The sequence below is a fragment of the Equus quagga genome, chromosome 5, assembly GCF_021613505.1.
Source record: "Equus quagga isolate Etosha38 chromosome 5, UCLA_HA_Equagga_1.0, whole genome shotgun sequence".
Classification (NCBI taxonomy): domain Eukaryota; kingdom Metazoa; phylum Chordata; class Mammalia; order Perissodactyla; family Equidae; genus Equus; species Equus quagga.
Window position 1 is genome coordinate 28,868,590 of NC_060271.1, and position 23,366 is coordinate 28,891,955.

At 45.7% G+C, this 23,366-nt stretch overlaps 1 protein-coding gene across 2 annotated transcripts in view; it reads right to left on the minus strand.

The window, feature by feature from the left end:
- The window catches only part of ARID1A (AT-rich interaction domain 1A), a 67,973-nt gene that overhangs the window by 7,065 nt on the left and 37,542 nt on the right, over window positions 1-23,366 (minus strand). For both annotated transcript variants that reach the window (XM_046660679.1, XM_046660678.1), the window contains 11 exons: window positions 10,419-10,659; window positions 10,038-10,127; window positions 9,323-9,490; window positions 8,069-8,381; window positions 6,812-6,957; window positions 6,607-6,716; window positions 4,949-5,158; window positions 2,189-2,396; window positions 908-1,040; window positions 566-738; window positions 66-216 (listed from right to left, as the gene is read on the minus strand). In XM_046660679.1, the coding sequence (XP_046516635.1) occupies window positions 66-216; window positions 566-738; window positions 908-1,040; window positions 2,189-2,396; window positions 4,949-5,158; window positions 6,607-6,716; window positions 6,812-6,957; window positions 8,069-8,381; window positions 9,323-9,490; window positions 10,038-10,127; window positions 10,419-10,659 (1,943 nt within the window). The remainder of the gene's footprint in view (window positions 1-65; window positions 217-565; window positions 739-907; window positions 1,041-2,188; window positions 2,397-4,948; window positions 5,159-6,606; window positions 6,717-6,811; window positions 6,958-8,068; window positions 8,382-9,322; window positions 9,491-10,037; window positions 10,128-10,418; window positions 10,660-23,366) is intronic.

Genomic DNA, 23,366 nt, shown 5'->3' on the forward strand with positions numbered 1-23,366 from the left:
AAGAAGATTGAGTCCACTGTAGCTGTGGGGTGCTGGGATGGGACAGGAGTCGGGGCCATGCTTACCTCACTCTGTCATAAGGACCTCCATAGGGATAGTGCTGTCGCGGTCCCATCGCCACATTTCCTAGCCCAGGGCCGGCAGCTCGACTGTAGGGGTCCCCCATCCCGCCATTGGGGCCCTGCCCTGAGGACATGAAGGGATCACTCCCTGGAGCTGAGTGCAGAAAGGAAGGCAATGAGCACATGGGTAGGTCAGCAGGCCTAGCAATCTACACCTTGCTTGCCCCACAGACTCAGGCCCTTAGGTTTGTTCCTATTGTTTTCCTGATAGGTTCAAAACAGAGATCTAAAGAGCCCCCAACAAGCAAAGAGCACATACTTGTTAAGGGGTGACAAAGTGAAGCCAGGGAGAGGGAGACAAGAAAGGAGGGAGGGGTGGTTAGGTCCGGAAATGCCTTATCTCAGAGGATGGCTCGACAAGAACCCTGAACCACTTTCAAGATATCCCCCCCATTTCCCTGGCCCTTGTCATCAAGGGCACAAGGCCAACAGCAATTGGTCACCTTTCCTCATGCTGCCATAAGGATCCTTATTTGGCTCGTAGGACATGCGCCCCATCATGTCAGAGGTATTCATACTGGGCTGGTACCCAGGGTTTGGAGTCATGGAATTCCGCTTCTGGAATGTGGGGTCACTTCCATCAGGAAAGGCATCCTGGATCCCGACTGAATTGCTCCTGCCCCAGAATGAGGAAAGCCAATTAAACCCCAAATAAAGCAATTCCTCTGATAATGCAGGGCACACGGGAATCAGTGGGTGGGCAGGCAGAGCAGGGACCACCAGGCTGCACAGGAGCTCATGCACCTCTGCCTAGGATCCCCCAAACCACCTGCTCCTGGCCTTACCTCATGCCTGGCAAGGGGGGGATCTGACTGTGTGGTGTGGATGCTGGAGTCGGTGGCTTCAGGTCTCCTCCTTCTGCCATGGAACTGCTGGTTGACTGAGGTGTCTGCGGCCCCTGCATAGATCCTGATCCCGCTGTGGACAGAGATATAGGGTGAGCAGGAAAGGGTTTAATTCTCATAGAAACACACAAATGCCCTGGGATCTCTTTGGAAAAGTTTGTTATACGGCTAACGCTAGAGTTCTTTAAAGCCTAAACCACCCTTCTCAGCAAGGGATCTTGCAAGGCCAGGTAATAAAGGTAATTTGAGGGCTCTATTACTCCCTGTTGCTGCTTCACGTTCAGAGGAAGGGAGTGATGTGGCGACGCCATCATCATGCTGGTGATTCCTTGAGTCTCTGCCAGCTTCCCTGACTACTTCTCTTTACTCCCCCAAAGACCCTGTCTCACCTATTAAATTCTAGAATGCTGGTACACAAGCTCCCAGTCAGAGACCCTGAAATCCTCGGGAGGGAGGTTCCATCTTACCCCAAACTTGCAGTGAACTTTAGGAGCCTAGGCCTTCCTATTCTCAAGCATCTAACACACTGTCACCACTCAAGTTCAAATGTTCCTCTAAGCTGATGAGAACAGAACTACCAGTAATTAATGTTTCCATTAGTTACCATTCCCAGCAGCAGATATCCTAATGCTTAGGCCTCCCCAGCTGATGAGTCATCTCAGGCACTCATTACACCCTCAGAGGTCAACACCAGGGCACATGTGTTTACACCCACCTTCGAGGAGCCCTGGCCTTCTTCCCTCCTCATGCTTGCCCAGGCCCCAGCCTCCTCTCAGAAAGGAGGGTGGGCAGAGGCACTCCCATCAGAGAATTCCATTCATATCCCCTCCCCACCCCCTCCTTCCCATTCATTAACATCTCAGCTCCCTGGGGAATTCAGGGCTCTAGTCTGAGCTGCATTCTAAGGCACTGACATCAGTGGGCCAAAGCTCCCAGATGGCCCAGCCTCACTGCTATTTGTCAGATCTCCTCACTCCTCTGATGTCCCTCCCACTCACTAGTTTACAAACATTTGGCAAGATGCCAGGTGCACAATGAAAATTAAAACTTCAGGGCTGCTGCAGACTACCTCCCAAGGGAGTTGCCACTGCCCGCGCTTTAGTCTGCCAGCCCTGTGGTACGGCAGGGCAGAGCACAGATCCCTGGTGGCAGGCACCACTGAATAAGGAGCCTAGACTCTTGAAGGATGACCCTTGAAGGGGCCGCTCACCCGATCCTTACCAGGAGAGGGAGGCTGGATCTTGGGCTGAGACTTCTTGGAATCAGCAGCTGCAAAGATGTCTGGGGGAGGGTCTTCTCCCCGTTCAATCTTGCACTCAAAGGCATAGAGACACTGGATATACTGCTTTTTCAACGAGCTGGCAGCACTGCTTGAGGTGCCGACATTGAGGTTGGTTGCAAGTTCCCGCCATTTTTTGTTCTTGTTGACCTGTACAACCAACCAGGAGAGTTGGGCTATATCTTCCAACTGGTCTTTCTGCCCACAAGCCCCAAACGCCATCAGGCTACCAGGTACTCATCTCTTGTGGAATCACAGTTCTCAGTTAATGACAAAAATTAACCCTGCTTGGTAGATGGTCCACAACAAACGTTAAATCCACGGCTGGCTTCCCTCTACCCTCACTAGGCTCTATCCATGGATCATTGCAACTATCAGACAATGCTTATTCAAAATAGGGCAAGTTTCACATCACTATTAGTCAGAGAGAGCAGAATCCAGAAGGTATAGTGTGTATCAAGTGTAGTGCTGAAAAGTGGTGTAAAAATAACCAGCAGATCCAAATCCTATTTTAAATGCACCAATAAAAACTAACATTTTATAAAATGGAGATGTGTGCTAATATCAATGATCATCCTGCCTGACTTACTTTGTCAAACTGGGGGTTTTCACATCTGATTTTTTTTCTTAGGGGCTCCTTGCAAATTTGACATTCTTGTGCCACTGCTCCCCTGCATCTCAATGACATATAATTACAAGCCCCTTTCCCTTCCCAGTCACTATCCTGATTGTCCAGGAGATGCTCCAGGCCCTATGACTTCTTTTGTACCTTCTCAGCAGTCAGGCTACAGTTCTGCCTCCTTTCCTCGGTTTCAGGACACATTGACCAAGGCCATTCCCCCAGTTCCTACAATTATTCTTTCTGTTCTAGCCAGGCAGGTCTCCTTCTTCATGTTTTTTTTTTTAGGAAGATTAGCCCTGAGCTAACATCTGCTGCCAATCTTCCTCTTTTTGCTGAGGAAGACTGGCCCTGAGCTAACACTCATGTCCATCTTCCTCTACTTTCTTTATATGTGGGACGCCTGCCACAGCATGGCGTGCCAAGCAGTGCCATGTCCGCACCCGGGATCCAAACCGGCAAACCCTGGGCCGCTGAAGCAGAACATGTGAACCTAACCACTGCACCACCGGGCTGGCCCCTGAGTGAGTCTTAAAGGTTGGAGATGGCGTTGGTAGGGTATATTCTAGACTCTTGCTCATCTCCATGCCATCTGGACCAGTCAATGGAAGGGCCCCTTCCTCTCTCTAAACCCTACTAATCCTTTAGAAAAGCTGAGAATTCATCTTTTGCCTTCTTGGAGCCTTCACAAACTAACTTATTACAGCACTCTTTCTTCTCTGAACCCTCACTGTCTTTAGAGTTCAATTACATCATAGCATCCCAAAGGTTGGCATCCTTTTGAAAAATGAAAGACAGGCCCAGGCTTTGGGATTCCCTCTACATCTCATCTTAGGTTCAGTGAATCCCCAAGCCCATCCAATCGAAAGTATGCCAAATCTAATCCAATTCCCCCTTTCCCTGCAGGCAGGAGAGGCCTGACTATGAGAGCTCAATGCCAGGGAGAATGGCAGGAATAAACCAGGGTCACCTCAGAAGCCTGCTGTGGCTTTGCTTCCCACGCCAGTTATGTGGCAGTGTGCACGTGTCTTGTTTTGTTTTGTTTTCCTTTGTGGGGGAAGGGAATAAAGCCTGAAGGGAGAAGGAATTCATAACTGACTGTTGGTTGGCTTCATTCCAATCACTTTCTTTTCTGCTGGTGACAGCTGTTTTCCTCTTCTGATTTAGAAGGTTTGGAATATGCCCGTCCCCACCACGCCTCCCCCTGAGCTCAGCCACAAACTCAGATCCAACAGCAGGTTCCTGGTCTGATGACTACAGAGTACACGTAGGAGGAAAGTTTGCAAGGCAGTGCACTGCCTCACCTGTTTGCATCCTGGGCTGAGTATAAAACAGAAGTGTAAGGTACCGGGGCAGGGGCAGGGCTCAAGGAGGCGTTCAGTTCAAAGGTTTTCAGCATACATTAATCCATTCACTTACGTCTCCCATACAGATTAACTAAACACAATTTCCACCTACGTCTTCCTTGATAAACCACTTCTACTAAATAGCTCCTGAAATCCGCTCTCCACTGGGAAGCTTCCTGGAACAAAAGGGTCAGCAGCTACTCTGACTGTCCCTGTACCATCTTACAGACCAATTTATGTGGCAGAAATCTTGCTGAAAACTTTATTATTTCTAGCTTTTGACAGTCTAATAGGGTACATACTGTCCCTACTTTACAGATAAGAACAATTAGGGCTCAGGGTGGTTATACACCTTGATTAAGGTTCACATATGTTGTAAGTGGCTAAGAAAGAATTCAAAACTAGGCCCATCTCTCCAAACCTTTCCCTTGTCTACTATGCCAAACTGCCTCCCATGGAATCAGAATGCCCAAAGACTTTCTCTGTCTTTGCACCCCAGTAGGACCCTAGACATATGGTAAACTTAATGCTAATACTTCATACTACTCAGGGAGGTCTCAGCCTCCTGCCTTTGCCTTATCTTCTGGAAGCCCCATGCTCCCCAGCCTGTCAGTATATGACTCAGAGAGCAGGAGAAGGTGACGTCCCTGTGGGATGCATGACACCAGGTGAGGCCACTGAGTACCTAGAGAGAGGCTTGTTGAAACCACAGGGGAAGCCAAGTGCCAGGCACTCACCTGAGTCAATCCACCAATCTCCTTCACAGACACATAGAGGCGATACAGGTCCAGAGGTTTCCTACCCACAGCAGGCAGATTTGTCATGCCCATGGCTTTCTCTTCCGTGAAGGCCAGATAACGGTCCACCCACATCTTCCTCTCAGGCTCACCACCCAGCTCATACAACTTGGTGATTTTCTCATTGGTTGTAGTAGAAGAACTGGATTTCTGGAAGGGGTGGATCAAGATTCATAAGAACCAGTCAGATTCAAAGCCTATGCTAAGGGTCTTAGAAGTCCCTTGAATAGGCCAGTGGTAAAGCTTCTTATTCTGCCCTGCCTTTGCAAGGTTGAAACACCTTCCTGCCCTGCCTTTGCAAGGTTGAAAGATCAAAAGGGAGCCAGAAAGGAAGAAGTGAACACCAACTATATATTATGTATTGGGTGCTGTGGTAGATGCCTTTACATACTAGGTATCATAAATTATCCTTCTCCTAAAAGATAAGGAAGCAGGCACAAGGAGGCCATGCCTAAGATTTCATAGCTTTTAAGTAGCAGGGCTGAGTCTCAAACCCTTGTTCTACCTGACATCAACGTCACTACTACTCCCACACTATTACCCAGTGGACGCACTTTTATAGACTGTTTCAGAGAACTTGAGAAACTCAAAATGTGATCTTAAGACAATGGGTTGGACTAAAATGCAAAGAAACTCTTCCTCCTCTCAAGAAAGCAAAAGTCTCCCACCTGCTTGAAAGGTGTTGGATATTATCCTGTTTAAGATGGGAGGATGGCTAAAAGGGTCTGGAAGCCAGAGGTAAAGGTCCACAGAAAGTGGCACCTATGATTTTTATTTCTTCTCCTTTATAAAATAGGGAAAATGAGGTATGACAAAGGACAGAAATGTTTCAAATGGCTCAAATGCTGACTAGGTCCCCAGACTGTCACATAGCCCAACAGACAGCATACTCAGAACCAGTCTACAAGGAGGCCAAGGATCCAAACCCCACCTGCCTCATCTCTCCTTTATAGAACACAGGGCACCAACCATTCCTACTGCTCTGAGTAAGGTCCAGGAAGAGAAGAGTAACTAGCTGCCCATGGCACATACCATCCATCAGTGCATGGGGATGGGGCACAGTTTCACAGAGGGCAGTACAGAGAATTCTACACTGCAGGTCTGGCATTTCCTCCATAACAGACAGCTGTGAGAACATTATGTTATTTACATCAGCACCCCTTAGGCTAACTCAAACCTAATTCAATAAGTTATTATCCTGGGACCCTTTATGATAGGAAGAGGCAACAGTAGCTGTTTCCAGGATGGTCTAGTTGGTGTCATAAAAGGCTGGAGTCTAGTCATCCTCTTTTCTTTTTCCTTCCTTTTTTTTTTAAAGATTTTATTTTTTCCTTTTTTCTCCCCAAAGCCCCCCAGTACATAGTTGTATATTTTTTGTTGTGGGTCCTTCTAGTTGTGGCATGTGGGACGCTGCCTCAGCGTGGTTTGATGAGCAGTGCCATGTCCACGCCCAGGATTCGAACCAACGAAACACTGGGCCGCCTGCAGCAGAGCGCGCGAACTTAACCACTCGGCCACGGGGCAAGCCCCTCTTTTTCCTTCTTATTACTCAAAGGATGGGAGAGAAAGTTGAGAGGAGTCAAGGTATAAATCATTACCTTGGATTTGGATTCTGTCTTGGGTGTCCCATCTGCCTTGTTGTTCATTTTGGTGGCTGGAGTTAACTTGACATCCCCAAGGCCCATCATTTCTGGGCTGGCTGCCATCCCTATAAAAGAGGAAAAAATTCTCAAGTCCAATAGGTTTGTGACATGAAGAACATTCTGGAAGAATTCCCTGGGGTGAACAATGACTAGAACTTACCTGCTGAATTGTTGGCCATGGTTCCACCCATGGGATATGGGGGTCCCTGAGGGTTGATCATGCCAGCCATACTATTAATCCCTTGTCCATAGGGAGGTCCAGTTCCCATCATGCCCCCCTGATTCATATTGGGGTAGCCTGGTGGCCTGAGGAAGATGAATGAAAGTGAGAAAGGCTAGAGTTAGAAACACTGAGCTTTCAGATTTGGACTTGAGCCAAATAGGGTTGTGTGGCTTATAAGGAAAAAGTTTATTGGTCCCCCAAACCACAACCAGGCACCACCTGACCTAGATAGTCTTCTCTCCTACGTCCCACAAAAGGTTCTAACAGGGTTTAAGCTCCAAGTAAGAAACCATAGCTCAAGTTTAAGGTATATACTCCTTGAGAATGGAGCCCTCCTGTGTGTCTTAAGTACTGCCTCCCTCTAAGGTATTTCCAAAATCAAACTGTTTCCATTTAAGGCCCTCTCTATGACAAAAGGCCTAGATTAAATGCTTAATTTTACCACTCTTTATCACGTCAAATCCCAACCAAACTGGACCTCTCATAGCATAGCACCTGGAAGGGCTTTGCATTCTTTCTTGATGAGCCTACCACAAATTTTGCGCTTCTATCTTTCTGATACCAAACCCATCTCTTCACAGTCACTCACCCTATTCTACCTTGGTCCATCAACATCCCAATAAGCAACAGTCACTTTTAGAACTGTAGGTACCAACAATGGGATGCACAGACACAGCCTTCAAAACAGTAGAATTATATTCACTGAAGTCAGTGGCCAAGGAAGAAATGAATGTTCAAGTCATTAAACCAAATCATATGAACCTTTTGCACTCTAGCACCAGAGTCAAACACACAGGACCACATAGAACAGTAGGAGAAATGGCAAACCACAACCCTACCATCCTCTTGTAGCACAGATCCAACTCATGTGTATCATTAAAAATGCTTTTGGAAACCAAGAAACTAGACTGTCAGAAGAAACTCTGAAGACTTATTTTAGTAATCAAAATAACCTGTGCTTTAATAAAGTTCTTTACATATGATATCTGGTCATGTGAAATTTGCTATCTAAGATGCTTAAGAATCAGCACTTTTGTTGTGTTTTTCATTGCAAGGAAACCTAGTTTTCTAAAGAACTCTCAGTAAAATGCATATTGACCAAGATGACAAGGTTTAGGTCCAGAAGCATCTCAATGACCTGAGTGACTCTACAATTTCCTTGCACTGACACCCACATTACTTCCCAGGCCTTACCTGTTTTGGATAGAGTTGGCAGCAACATGCATGGCGACAGCAGTTTCTTGAGTTTTCCGGTTCATGCCCCCTGGTGGGGGACACATCCCTGACCCAACCTGAGGTGGCATATTGGCCATGTTAGGGCCATAAGGCCGGTTGCCCATGGAGGCGTGACTCATTCTCCCTGGAGGAAGTGTGCCATAAGGGGGGATGCCAGGCTGTCCATGCATCTGACCTCCAGCACCCATAGGGTTCATGCTTCCAGCCATGCCCGCACTGGGGTAGTTAGCGTTGGGCAAGGCATTATAGTTTGGCTGCCTTGGGTAGCCTCCTGGGAGGGGAAGAAGGAGAGAAGATGTAGAGCCTTGGTTAGTGACTCATTAGCACCTCACTAATATCACTCAGCTCACACTTCAAAGACAATAAACAATGTGAATCATTCAATATTTGGTCTGTAAAGAGACCAACTTCATGGTAGCCTTTACCCCATTTAAAAAAAAAAAAAAGGGAAGGGGGTGGCCAGGAGCAAATAAAGACAGGCCTCAATTGTTCCATCTTTTTTTTTTTTTTTAAACAGGCTTTTCTTTTTTTTCCCTCTCCCCAAACCCCGAGTACATCATTGTATATCCTAGTGGTAAGTCTTTCTAATTCTTCTCTGTGGGATGCCACCACAGCATTGCTTAATGAGTGGTGCATAGGTCCATGTCTAGGGTCTGAACTGGTGAACTCCGAGCTGTGGAAGTAGAAGACGTGAACCTAACCACTACACCACCATGCCAGCGCCCTTCCCTCATCTTAAAGACAGCACAGCAGAGAGAAAGGCTGCCTGGCAGGCAAGGCTGGCTTTGCTGCTATCCAGGCCCTTCAATTCCCAGAATTCTTCTCTTTTTACATACTCATCTTGCCTTCTCTCTCCCATTCTCTGTGTAAGACATTCAGCTTTAGATCTATCTAGAGCTGATTTTGAGCAAAGATTTATTCTATTAGGACTAATTTACTAAAAAATAATTTTAATAACCAATAATTACCATTTATTAAGTATCTGTGCTCAGTCTTGGGCTAAACACCTTCTTCCCATTTTACAGATGAAACAGAGGCTCAGCGATATTCAACGACTTTCCCATGTGACAGTCCTGCCCTACTTTAGGGCCGGGCCTTGGTGGATTTAAAGCAAAGGACAGTTCTACTCTTACAACTCAGATAGCAGCATATCCGACAAAGAATATTTTCTTGTCTCACCTCTAGGTACTCCTAACTGGGTAGTATACTCACCCTGTGGGCCGTACTGACTCCCCTGGGGACCATAGCTCCCCATGGAGTTCTGCTGGTAGGAGCCCATGCCTGTGTGCATCTGTCCTCCAGAAGGCTGACGTGGAGATAAGGCTGAGCCAGGCTGGGGGGAACTGTACTGGGGCATCTGGGGGTTCCTCTGCATATAACCTATTTGTGGGTAGTATCCATATAGTTATTACCTTGGTACAACGGGAACAAATGCTTTCCCTTATCCTAAGACTTCACCATCTACATTCTCTTTAGCAATTACTTGTATGAAGTCTCTACCTTATTTGTCATATAATTAGATGCCCTTTTAGGCACCCTCCCTGCCCAGGCGACACAGCCATTAACCAGGGCATGCCAACTGTTTCTACTAAACGGGGGTTTGAAAAGGCAAATAGCAATGACAAAAAACAAAATGGTGTAGGATTTAAAGGGTAAAGATTTGATGCTGAGTCTTCAGTATTTGCTGACCAAATAAGGCACAATGGAGGTGGGGATCCATCAAAATACAAAAACAGAGACAAAGAATGACCATGGGGGGAACACAATTCTAGAGCCACCAACATGGGCAAGCCCACTCTAACTTTACAATTTTTGGCTGAGATTGTCCTAAATTTCATGGTCCTATAGTTCTCCAAAAGCTACTGCACAGGATAATAAAGTATCTGCCTTAGCCATCCATCCTTCCCTCAAAGCCCAGGCCCCTCACCTCGATCTTGGGCAATGCTCGATTGGTTCATGGAAGGATGCATGATGCTGTCCGACTGGCCACTGGGTGGCCGAGGTGGCATCTGGTTGCCTGCTCCAGAGAAAGAAAGAAGAAAGCGAAGCATGGCTAAGCCTGGAAATTCTAGCTAGAAGGTCAATTCAGACCTGGCAATGGCTCCTGGGAAGGCTAAGCACCTCCCAGTATCACATACACAGAGAGATCTAGCCAAGGGGCTCCCACCTCCCATCTTTGAATGCTGAAGGGAAACTTTGCAGACAGGAACCAAAGATGCTCTCTCTGCCAGTGGAAAGCTGGGGCTCCCTGATATCGCTGGGGGCCAGTTCCCTTTCCCTCTCCCCAAAGCCCAGCACTTGAGGGTACCTGGCACTGCAGCAGGCGAAAGTGGTCCTGAGCGAGACTGAGCAACACTGGCAGGAGAGCCAACAGGAGACGGGGAGGGGCCTCGGATGCCAGGCAGGTGAGGGGAGGTATGAGGAGAGAAAGGAGACTGAGCTGGATTACTCTGCTCTCCTTGGCTGCTGGAAATCCCTGATGTGCTCACTCCAGGGCTCAGAGCTCCTTCTGTCCCCATGGGGAGATCATCTATTGAACCAGACAGATCCTGAAACATACACACAAGGACATGGATTAGGAATATTAGCTAGAAAGACTCTTCTTTCAATAATCCTACTATGTGATTAACATTTTCCTTAAACGATCAAGAGCAAACACACTGCACACATTATGTAGTCATGATACTATAGCTTACACATGGAAAACTCTCTACTAAGGGCCAGATAGGAAATATTTTAGATTTTGCAAGCCATAGTCTTTGTCACAACTATTCAACTCTGCCATCACAGTGCAAAAGGAGTCACAGACAATATACATAAACAAATGTGTGCAACTGTGTTCTAATAAAACTTTATAAAAACAAGTAACTGGCCCACAAGCTATAGTTTGCTGACCGCTGGTCTATCCACCAGAAGCAGATCTAGTACTTTCATCTTCTTTCCCAGCCCAAACTTTTACAGTCATAAGAGAATAGCTCTTTTGGTGAGCCTTTAGTTCTTTTCCAATGGGGAAACTTTATAAAACACCGCCAGGATGGCACCAGAAGCTACAAGAGTATGTTAACAAGTCTGAGCAAGGTTCACAGATCCCCTGTCATATTATCATAACCTACATTTACCAAGGACTCACTCACTTCAAGTTACCACATTTTAAAACATAAGGGGTAGGAGGTAGGAAACAGGTATATTGCATAGGAAAGACAATTTCTGAACTGCAAAGAAGGTCTGGGACTATACGTATTCCTAACACCTGGCCCATAACAGGGATGAACAAATGTTTACGAACTGAACAAACCCAGCCTTTTCCCTAGCTTTAAGTTTTTCATTGAGAACTTGGTGTTTATTTGGGGGCTTTGTCTTGAATTAATCAGTAAAAAGTTCACTCTAGGTTAGTAACCTCTAAGATTAGCAATCAGGAGCTCAATATGAAAAGTATTCATCCCAGGAAACCCCCCCCCCCCCCAGCCCCATGTTCATTCTTGAACAATATCACTGGCCTAACAACACATATTAACTTCAGGCTGGGAACTAACTACCCTGAAGAAAGGATGAAAGCTTTGGGTATGGGCTCAGGTCTGGGAAAACCCTAATACTCAAATGATTAAGAAAAGAGTTCTCTTAAAGAGATACATCTGAAGAGGAATGAGATCTAAAATGTCCTGATTTGAGTCTATTCCTTTTCCCACGACAAACTCACCCTGAAAAGATAAGTTTGAAGTGTCTCTGATCCTGCAGTGTGACAATAATGTTGGAGGTCAGAGGGTACCTGTGAGGTTCTCCCCCAAGTATCCAGGTGGGTTGGACTTCTGCAAACCAGTTGTTACTTCACTAGGCTAGGAGTATTTCTGCTGAGTTATATGGAAACAAAGCTTGCCCTGAAGGCAAGGCAGGCAGGTGTGCATTTGAGTCTGTGTCCACCTCTCAGTCTTAGCCGAGAAGTTAGAAAATGCTCGCTTTCCTACAAGCAGCAGACCTATTACACCATAGCATGCTTTAAGAAAGCAATTAGAATTAGTCCCAGTGCGGAGGGGAACTCAAGAAGTCCTCCTCTAGGTAACACCAAAGGGCCTCTTTTCTCTCAAAAGACTAAAGTACCTGGAGCTCCAAAGAGCCCTGGGTTCATCACAAGAGAGGAGCATGTTGAGGGCTAAGCTACACCAGGGACACCTGGACTCTGAGCCAAGGAGAGTAAACTCAAAGAGACAGCAAGATGACAAGAGGAGCCAACTGTGTAGGCCAGAAAAGATCTTGAAAGCCACTTGTTAAGCCCTGGTCTGTAACTGAAACCGCAGTCCAGTGCTCTGGTCTAGGGACCAGAAGGCTCCCCCAGCATTCCTTCCTACAGTCTCCACTGCTTATCAAACTGCTAGCTTCTGGTAATAAGAGCTACTTGCTTACAAGAAAAAGAAATTAGCCTATTTTGGAAAACAAGAATCAAAAGTCCATCCATAAGACAAGAACTTGGCTCTATTCAAATGGGTTTGAAAAACTAAGTGTTTTGAACATTTTTGTTTTTAATTAAACATGTAAAACATGAACATTTTCATGGTAAAAACAGGTCAGATAGTATAGGTAAAGCCAAAGTTCCCCTCTGCTCTCTTTCTGCTGCCTTTAATAGAGAAACCCCTTTTCAATTTGATGTATATCCTTGGAGACCTTCTGAGGAACTGAGGAGTTAAAAAAAAAGGGGGGGGGGGGGGGAGCAGATGATGCTCAATGCAACTCATCATAGGGAAATGCAAATAAAAACCACAATGAGATATCACCTCACACCTGCTGGAATGGCTATTATCAAAAAGACAAGAAATAACAAGCAATGGCAAGAATGTGGAGAAAAGGGAACCCTTGTACACTGCTGGTAGAAATGCAAATTGGTGCAGCCACTATGGAAAACAATATGGAGGTTTCTCCAAAAATTAAAAATAGAACTACCATATAATCCAGCAATTCCACTTCTGGGTATTTATCAGAAGAAAAAGAAAACACTAACTCAGAAAGATATGTGCACCTCATATTCACTGCAGCATTATTTACAATGACCAAGATATGGAAACAACCTAAGCGTCCATCAATGGATGAATGGATAAAGAAAATGTGGTGGGTGTAGGTGTGTGGGGTGGGCGAAATGGGTGAAGGGAAGTCAAAAAGTACAAAGTTCCATTTATAAAATAAGTCATGGGGAGATAATGTACAGCATGGTGAATAAAGTTAATAATATTATAATGTGTATTTGAAAGTTGCTAAGAGATTAAATCAAAAGTTATCACAAGAAAAAATTCTTAACTATATATGGTGACAAATGTTAAGTAGATTTGTGATCATTTGCAATATGTAAAATATCAAACCCTATGCTGCACATCTAAAACTAATATAAATGTTGATGTCAATTATACCTCAACAACAAAAAAAAAAGGAGGAAAAAGCCAACAACAACCCACCAACCACTGCCATTGGGTCAGGGCAGGGCCTGTGGATCCTCCTTCAGCCACACTTGTATTAAAAACCAGGCTCTCCATAGAACCCTAAGTGAATCTCCTAGTCCAGCTGAGGGATCCCAGGAGCCTAAAGACAATACTGGCAGCTCCTGGGGCTGGGCTCTAAGGACCCTGGAGGCATCTGTGGTGGCAACGTGGTGGATTCCTTCACAGAGACACTCTGAGGAGAGCTGTCACTTTTGGTAAAATGCCCTGAGCTCCTTGGAGAAAAAGTGCTAAATAAACCACTGTTTTAAAGCAGCCCCACGTGGGCTGGAATGCCTGGGCACAGAATAATAGCAGGGATTACTATTAAGCAACATTAATCGTATCTCTCTGATTTGGTTGGTTTGAGGCCAATCTCTCAAACTGTCATTTTCATCAGATGGCAATTGGTCATTATGAGGGTAGTTGATTAAAAAAAATACAAAAACTAAGAACCAGAATGTTAGCATAGGAAGGGACAATTTACATTAACATTAACAATAAACTACCATTTGAGCATCTACGATGTGCCATGCACTTCATGGAGTTACTTAATTTTCTACAATTCTTGGAAGTAGGTATTTCCACCACTAACATGTTGAAGATGAGCAAGCTGATGCTCAGAGATTGGGTTACATGCCCAAGTCATCCAGCAAGTAAGTGGCAGAAACTAGATTCTGAACCCATGTCTGCTAAGACCCAAGGCCTATGTTTTTTCTCTCTCCATTATGCTGTGATACTATACAGACTGAGGAAAAAGTACCACACCTTTGAGTTGGGAGACCAAAGCCCACCTCTTGGTACTCGTCAGTTGTAACCTTGGGCAAGCTGGCAACAAGCTGGGCTTTGGTTTTCTCACTTATACTATGAGAGGACTGGACAAATCTGAGTTTGTGACACCCCTGGGGCATAAGCATGAAACTCCACTGGCACCATATGGTCAGGACCATATGGAACATGCAATACGAGCAGCAACGCCCTGGAACGAGAGATGTAACACACAAGCAGTATAAGATGTAAGACCTACCCATCGGTCCCAGTGGCTAATCACAGCAAATGTTTTTATCGGGAAATGGGAGGGAGTGGTAAGGGCAGAAGACTCCAAAAGTCGTCTCCCCCCTCTACCTACACGAATAGATACTGCTCTGAAACTCCACGTTCTTTTATTGCACAGGACACACCTCTGCTTTCTACCCTACAAAAAGCCAGTTTTTCAGGTCTTTTGTTCCACAAAGAGCCGGATGTCTGGTTGTTGAGTCAGACCTCAATGTGCCTAGCAAGTTCAGCTTTCCACAACACACTTATCACGGAGACAAAGTTCAATCAATCTAAGCCCCTATTCTCCCTGGCAGGGGGCCCCCCCGCCTTCAGCATTTCAGGACTCAGGTTCTCAGTTCTCCCAAAAGGGCCCATCTAACAGGTACCTTTTGGGAGGACTGCTGAAAGAATTGTAGTAATACCCCTTACGTAGAAAGATCTCTTTCCCCAGGTTTGTTCTCCTCTGAGCATAATCCTGCTGAGAGATGAGAAGTGAGGAATAGCCCACTCAGTGGCCCTGCCAGTTCCAAGGAAGCAGCAGGGCCAGGGAGAATTTCCTCACGTGTTTCCAACGTGTTTCATGCATTTTATTGCTCATCTACCATGCAGATCAAAAGCGCTGGAGCAGATCCAACTATTTCACACAGAATCTCACACTCCAGTCTGGCTACAGCCCCGAAAGCCTTCGTTTCTAAACTTGAAATACGGCCCAACGTTATTTTGGGATGTGACCTGATAGAGGAAGCCCATAGGGACTCCATGACGATAACCGTTCCAGCTGTGATTGGTTGCCCAGCCCCAGCAAGTGCCAGCATGGGTTTGTCAGGCTCTGCTGACAAACAGAACTCAGCAGCTAACACCTTCTCTTCACACCACAACAAAACCATGCCCGAAATCACACAGTCCATACCTCATTGGGGCTGGGGGGGGGGGGGGGGGGGGGGAGGCGGGCAGGGAGGCTTTCTAGTGCTTTCACAGGAAGGGCTGCAAGTTCTTACATGAATTGGCTGTCTGATGAAGTACATTTTCAAGCAGGAAGATACCAGATCAGAGTTAGAGGAGGGGGATTTAAACAATCTCACGAGAATGATATCAGTTCATTTTGCCAAGTAAATTAAATAACATCAACAGGCAAGTCTAAAGAACAGGCTATGGCAATGCTCAGATTCAGGGTTTTTTCATAAATGTGGCTGAATCCTTGAGAAATGGAGCTTTTGTTAACCCCCAGACAGAGTTCTCATATTCTTTCGGCTGTGACGAGCTTTTGCCAAGTTGTGCTGACTAATGGCAGGGAAACCACTCACCAAGAGAACCAGGTAAATCCTACACACAAGCTTATATTAAGTTTGTCTGTCTGTCTGTGTGTGGTGGGACAATTGAGCCATACCCACTTAGACGACAGTCCTTGAATGAAAAAAGTCCAAATGCACAGCCTGAAACGACCAAATCTGTGCTGCAATTTGTCAAGTGTTTTCCCCCAAACTCGCCTAACAGATCCATGGCCATGGAGGAGGTTGCTCTCCCGCTGGAGAACGGGAGGAAATCCTGAAGAACACAGAAGAGGTTGAGAAACCTAACCTGTGAAGAAAGGCAGATAGTAGGCAAGAAGGCAACAGCTTTGGCAAACTTCAAGGAAAAAGGAGTTAAGACAATTATACAGGAACTACTTAAGGCAAATAAGTTTTTGAGAGACCTGCTTTTTCAGAAAGGCTTCTTTGAGCAACATACTTGTCAAGGGTTGGGGAGAAGAGGATACCTCTATCAAGCACTTCTAAAAAATATTCAGTAAGATACAGTTTCTCTCTTTTTTCTACTGAGTCTTTGCTAAACGGAAGGAAGGGTGACCTGACCCACCCCAGACTGGTAGGGACTCCAGAGTTACAGAACTGCTGCACTCTTGTACCAATGAGTGGTCTCAGTCCAAGAGATTAACTGCCATCCCTGCCTAGAGAGCAGGCTAGCTAGTGCTGGCTGAAATGCAAGGAACGAATCAACACACAGAACAGGCTGCCTCCTATTGCTGGTAGTACTTCCAAGTCAGGAGTTAAGCAGGTGATAAGAAGGGGAAAGAAAAGATGCAGAGGCCAACACCATCCTTCCAACTTAGGACCAAGCACTATCTCCTGCCTAGACTACACTTACTGTTTGGAATAGCAGAAGTTGCCCGGGAAAGGCTCTGATAACTGTATTTCCTAACCCTCCACCCCAAGTTTCCAAAAACCCCTCACCAAACTCCCTCTTCTCTTTTTCTACAATAGGTTATTGTTCTGGGGATAATGGATCATTTCTTTTCTTGTATCTTCTGGCTGCCTGATGGGGAATGCACAGCAGAGAAGGGTCAGACTCTTCTTGTCTCCAGAACGCCTTTCAGGGGTCCACCTCCAAGAGGAAATCCCCTACATATACAGGTCAGCATTCATAAATAAAGCTCTAGGAGACCAAATCTCCAAATTCAAAGGATGCTGTAAAGAGGAATAAAGCAAGTCCCTTTGCAGCTCTCTCTCGAAGGAAAGCAGAACTAACAGGAATATGTGACTATCATGTGTTCATTCCTAAGGTATGTGGTTGACTCTTACTTAATTCTCACAACCATCTTCTGATGTAGGTGTCATCCTCATTTTTAACAAAGAAGCAGGAAGCTCAGAAGTTAAATGACTTGCCCAAGGAGAGAAAGCTATTAAACTGAAGATCTGGGGATTCAAACTCATATTTCTCCAACTCCAAAGCCTGCACTCTTTCCACCATAAGGTGGAAGCTTGCCACTATTAAGAGCAAGGCTTCATGCTCCAAAGAAGGTCAGGCAACAACCTGTCTCCAGACATGCTGGGTGATTAGCTACATGACTCTAATAGGCTAACCTCACTAGGCCTTACTTAGCTCCTCTATAGAAGGAAAAACTAAAACTAGATAATCCAACTTTACAAGTCTACAATGCTACATACTCCCCCTCTTTCCTAGCCACCCTTCCTATAAATCACTCTTCTTTTCTAAACCTTTTTTCATGGTTCATTTCAAATCAGCCCTTTCACCTTAACTCAAACCTACTTTCTCTACACTAAAGGGTATAGTACCTTTTCTCATTTCTGGGTCCTTAGAAGGGTATTTAATGTACAGGCAGAAGGGAGGAGGAAAGAATGACTTAGAATCTAGGGAGATATGCAGGACGTTAAGTCCCATGAACATAGGTATTTGGTCTCTGCTGATACTTATATTGAATGTGCTCTAATCCTGTTATCAAGCGTAAGGGTGTGGCCCAGAGAGAAAAGTCAAAACATCCCTGGCCTCTAGGTGGCCTCATCTCAGGCAATTTCAAACCCTCACATTTTCCTCCTCACCAGGCCCTGCAGCCACCCTTCCATACTGCAGGACAATTGAGCCTTGTTTAGGGGCCCCATTCTCCAAACTACAAGACAGGAAAGCTTCTTTCTGGGTAGAAGCCAAGCAAGATTCAACTCCCTGTCCAGCTGTGCTCCAACAATGGGGCAAAAGAGTTCTCCTCTAACACAGCAGGGTGGCTCATTTCCCAGCCACTGATGAGAACTGGGTGGGAAGACCAATTGCTTGACGTTGCACTATAGGTGCAGCAACTATAGATTAAAATCATTTTTGCCTTGGGAACTTCAAAGACGAAAACAGTTTTCTGGGGGCAAAGCCTCCCCAGGCAGTACAACATCCCTGGCCCCTCACCCTCATTCCACAGGTAGGGCCCAGAGTCCCTCCACGGCTACTCTAGACCCAGTGTTAACAGGACTGATGGCACTGTCCTTAATCTGCCCTTTTCCCCACTAGCTGGTGAGACCAGAGCAGGACCAGGATATATTCTCCTACGTTATTAGTGACCAGAAAAATGCAAGCACACAAAAGGCAAAATGCTTGATAAATGTTGCGCAATGAATAACCTACTCAAAAGCACCCTCTTTAGACCCAGTCTCTATTAGTCCTCTCTCTTTCCTTTAATCTTCATTTCCTCACTCTAACCCTGTACCTGAACTCTAGACCTCCACAATGAGGGAGAGAGAGACTCTCAGATGCTAGCATCAAGTGAACAGACCTTCCTGTCTAAAACTGGAAAGTGCACCCCCGAATGGGCCTTGGCCACCTGGGTAAGAGCTCTTGATAGAACTGCAGTGCAGGGAAGGAATGTCTGGAAAGGAGGCTGTCAGGAGGCGGAGCTCTGTGTCACCAGAAAAATTTCAATCTAATTACAAAAATACAAGAACCTGCTGTTCTAATCCACCTCAGCAAAAATCTCTTGAGGTGGGTCTGGCCCTTTGGGTGGAGGCTGAGGGCGTTGCTGAGGTGAAAAAGGGAGAGAAGAAAGACTGTTGGGCTGCCTGCATTCCTGTGGTGGGAGCCCCTGCAAACAGCAGCTAGGCCACTGCAGCAGCCATTGATTTTCCAGGGGTCGATATTCTGCTCCCACAGATCTGCTCGGCTAGAGGTTTAATCACACTGAGTGCTTCTGCTCAACATCTCCCCTGCACTTCCCCCTCCCCAAAGCAATAAAACAAACACCAAACACAATGAGAGTTGGCAATGGATTAGACGGTGCTCCCCACAGCTGGCCCCCACCCCAGAGAAATTCTAAGCACCAGTTCCAAGGAAGCCACAGCTACATGGGGAGTCCACAAGCAAGCTGCACGGACAGACCCACGGCCCCGGAGAACCTTTTAATCTATTGCCCAACACTCCCATGCAGACACTTAATAATTCAGAGATTTTACATTAAAAAAATCTAGGTTCCCGACTCGTGAAAAAAATGGATTCTAGAACTCCCTCTGGGCACTAATTGGCTGAAACCTTGCTTTCTAGTTCATAGTCCCCACCAGGCCTGTATAATACCATGTTACCTACCTAGCCAGCCTTCTAACACACACCCCTCCCTTGCAAAGGCTTCTCACCTGGGCCAGGAGAGAATGTCTTATCTAGTCAGAAACCACTTCTTCGCCAAAAATGTACAGTTTTAAGGGTCACTAGCTAACAGACTCAAATCTGAAAAAGATGAAACTGGGTCAGAGCTGGGCCTGAGTTAGAGCAGTCAAGAGCAGTGCATATTTATGGAATAGGGCTGTTCTAATCCCAGCAGGAAAGGAGCACTGTAAAGCTAGAGAAGGCAAAGAAATTAGGAACTCCCTACTTTCTCCACGTCAAGCATTCCCAATGAGGAAGGCCAACCACACAGACCTTGTTCCATCATGATCATCAGCTTGAATCCTAGAACTTGAGCAAGGAAGGCAAGAAAAGGGTAAGAAGAAAAGAATACAGAAAAGAAAGCGGAGCTCTAGGTATGAAAAGTGTAAGGGGAAGGGGTTATTGCCTTAGGCTTCCACCTCATCTGGCTGCCCCTCAGAATTACAGCAACCAGGGGCCAGCCCAGTGGCACAGCGGTTAAGCGCGCACGTTCCACTTCGGCAGCCCGGGGTTCGCCAGTTCAGATCCCGGGTGCGGACATGGCATTGCTTGGCATGCCATGCTGTGATAGGCGTCCCACATATAATGTAGAGAGAGATGGGCACGATTGTTAGCTCAGGGCCAGTCTTCCTCAGCAAAAAAAAAAAGAGGAGAATGGGCAGATGTTAGCTCAGGGCTAATCTTCCTCAAAGAAAAAAAAAAAAAGAATTATAGCAACCAGAAAGCAAGCAAGGAAGTAATGTGCACAATTGGGGAAGGCCAAGTTGGCACTGTGCTAAACACAGCTTAGACCAAGGTCTAGGGGCTACATGGCCTCCTTGGTTTGGTATTTAAAGGCCTAAATTTGTATTTGCCCATGGTCTTCCCTACCATAGCATACTGGTCTAGACAAAATCCACAGATTTGGGGTGAAGGGGTAGAAGAAACAGATCTGAGAGTGGAGGAATGGACAGAACCTTAAACCAGGAAAGACAGCCATCAATCCCAAAGCCCTTTAAAACCAAAAGACCAATTCTAAACATAGGGCAAGACATAGTCAAGTTCTAAAAGTGGAAGATGAAGGGGAAAAAACCAAAAATATTCTTGATAACAGTTCCTTTGAACACTGATCCCTTTTATTTGGAACTTGGTTTCTCTCCTATTTTCCTCAAAATGTCAGAAAATTACCTTCACTCATTTCAGTAAACAACACTCAATATTCTTCCCTTATCAAAGTTGGCCTTAAGGGACAGGTTCGCTGACTCGGCTGGAGACTTCAACCCCTAGGTTCCCCACTTCAACAAGGCATGGCTTCTTAGCTTCCTTGGGAAAGGTCAAATGGGAAGCAAGCTGGTGGCTTGGAGGCGAGCTCTGCCTCATGGCAACCAGAGATTATGTCACAATACCAGCCAATTCCATGCTGACACCAGGTGGGGAAACGAAACAGGTTCAGGCCATGGAAGCAGATGGAGCAAGAGATCAGGCACTGGTCCCCAAAAGGACAGCACTACATCACATATCAGTTTCATCACAGCTTTCAGGTAGAATACCAAATATCTTAGAAACACAAGAAAAAGACAGTAGAACTAATTCTATGCTTGATGTATCTATGTTATGTTAACATAGCTCCACACCTAGGGGTCTTCCCCTCTGGACCAAGTTTGGAGGAACAGATTCTCACTCTGGTGTAGGGAGACCCTAGTGGTCTCTTTTTTTAAAATATTTTATTTTTCCTTTTTCTCCCCAAAGCCTCCCAGTACATAGTTGTGCGTTTTTAGTTGTGGGTCCTTCTAGTGGTGGCACGTGGGACGCCACCTCAGCATGGCCTGATGAGCAGTGCCATGCCCGCGCCCAGGATCCGAACCAACAAAACCCTGGGCCACTTGAAGAAGAGCGCATGAACTTAACTTCTCGGCCACGGGGCTGGCCCCCCTAGTGTTGTTTTTTTTTTTTTAAGGATAGCATTTCTAGGATGATTTGTTTTATTTCTTGTTCAAAAAGCCCAAGTTCTTCCACAAGGACAGACAAGAAACAGCCTGGTAATTACAGATCTGCAAGTGGCTTTCTGATTTTTGTTGGTCTTTTTAGAGAAGGACAATGGCAGAAGCCAGGGAATGTACTTCACTGAAGAAATCTCCCAGCCAGCTTTGCAGAAGATTATAGAAGCACCAACAGGAGTGAAAGGGAAAGGGGGATGGGTGGAGAAAAGCCATGGTCACCAAGGCAACTGAGTTCATCCATATGTTGACTCAGGAATTTCAGGAAATTTTAGTTTTTGAGATTTCTTCCTTCCAGAGTAAATGCTTCCTATCTTCTTGGGGAGTAGACCTAAATCCAGAAGCTATATTATCACTACCTTTGTCCAAAAATCCTCCACAATTCCTTCTTTCCTTTTTCCAAAGACAAGAGAATGTGGAAGACAAAGTCTGTTTTCTGAATATGGCATTTTTTCTTCTCTTAAAGGAGCTTTTTTGTGATTCTTTATAGGAGTTGGTCCTGATAGTAAAAGTACTGGACTGGAAGTTAGCGAATCCAATGTTCTCATGTACTGACAGACTTTGGACAAGTCCTTTACCCTTTCTGAGCCTTAGGTTCCTCATATGTGAAGTATGAGTTAAGGAGGAGTGGTGGTGTTTGCATTAGTGTGGTGAGTATTCTGTGGCCTATCTCATGCTGTCTCCATTCTACTTTTGTTTCTTAATTTTAGAGGTTAAAAAGCTAAAAACTACATTTCCCAGAATTCCTTGCAGATGGATTTGGATACAATTCAGATTCTGCTAATTAGAAGCAGAGTCAAGATGAGATCAAAGTACGGCAGAGACCACATATACCATATTTCTGTCTCCTTCACTTGTTTCTGCAGGAGCATTTTGGTTTCATCTTCCTGTTAATGGGTGCTGGTTCTGACAGCAGCACCTGCTGCTGTTTGATTCCAGCTTACTGATCCCTGGATAGCAGATTTAGAGCAATCAATCAGATAGTGGCTCAGAAGTAGGAGTTCCCCTGGTGGGTCAAACCTAGGTCTAGGTCCCGTTCCTACAGGACAAACCTGGAGCATTCTCTGTCAGTCCTTCCAACAATTTTGTAAGTCCAATTCCCCATATTAAATCCCTGTCTATTAAACATACCTAGGCCTAGGGCTCAGTGTAGAAACCACTCTGACACAGTATTATCAGATAATCCCAAAAGAGTAGTTGTGAACAAGAGAGAAGAACAGAATTATTCACAAAGCATATTCTCTGCTAAGCCAGCCTCTTCTGGGGGCAAGATGGAGGAAGCTTAGAACTTTAAAACACATTTGCCCAGGACAACCTCCTTCACTTCTTCCCTTTTTACCACCTCCTTGCACTTTTTCCCTCCCACTCTAAGCTCTGGGGGATTGAACTGCTCACAAGATGGAGGGCTGAGTCAGTACATGCTTTCCTTTACATCCTTACATTCTCTGCAAGCTTTTACTCCGCTGAGGACAGCATTACCTGCCCAAGCCAAAGTGAGTATTCTCTGGGCTTCCGGGAAGCCTGGGCTAGAAAGGGTACTAAGTGTCTTCCTCAGCAGCAGGAAATATGTTTATAAGCTCCAGGTGCAAAAGAACCAGGGCACACCAGTCCTGATAGCCCTGTGTAGCTAATGAGTGAAGACAAGTTTGCCCTGCACAAGATCCTAGCTTATCTTCTTATACCAATTTCTGGTCTAAGCAATGAACCACCAGCTTCCTGTTACAGGGCTGGGGACAAACTGAAAAACAAGGTCAAATCCAAGTGGTATGCTTGGTGGGGAGGGTGTACTTCCTGCCAGTCCTCAGTAGGACTTATTGACCCCAGGAGCCACCACACTATAGGTAAGGCTCAGTTAGTTTTCAGACTGAAGTT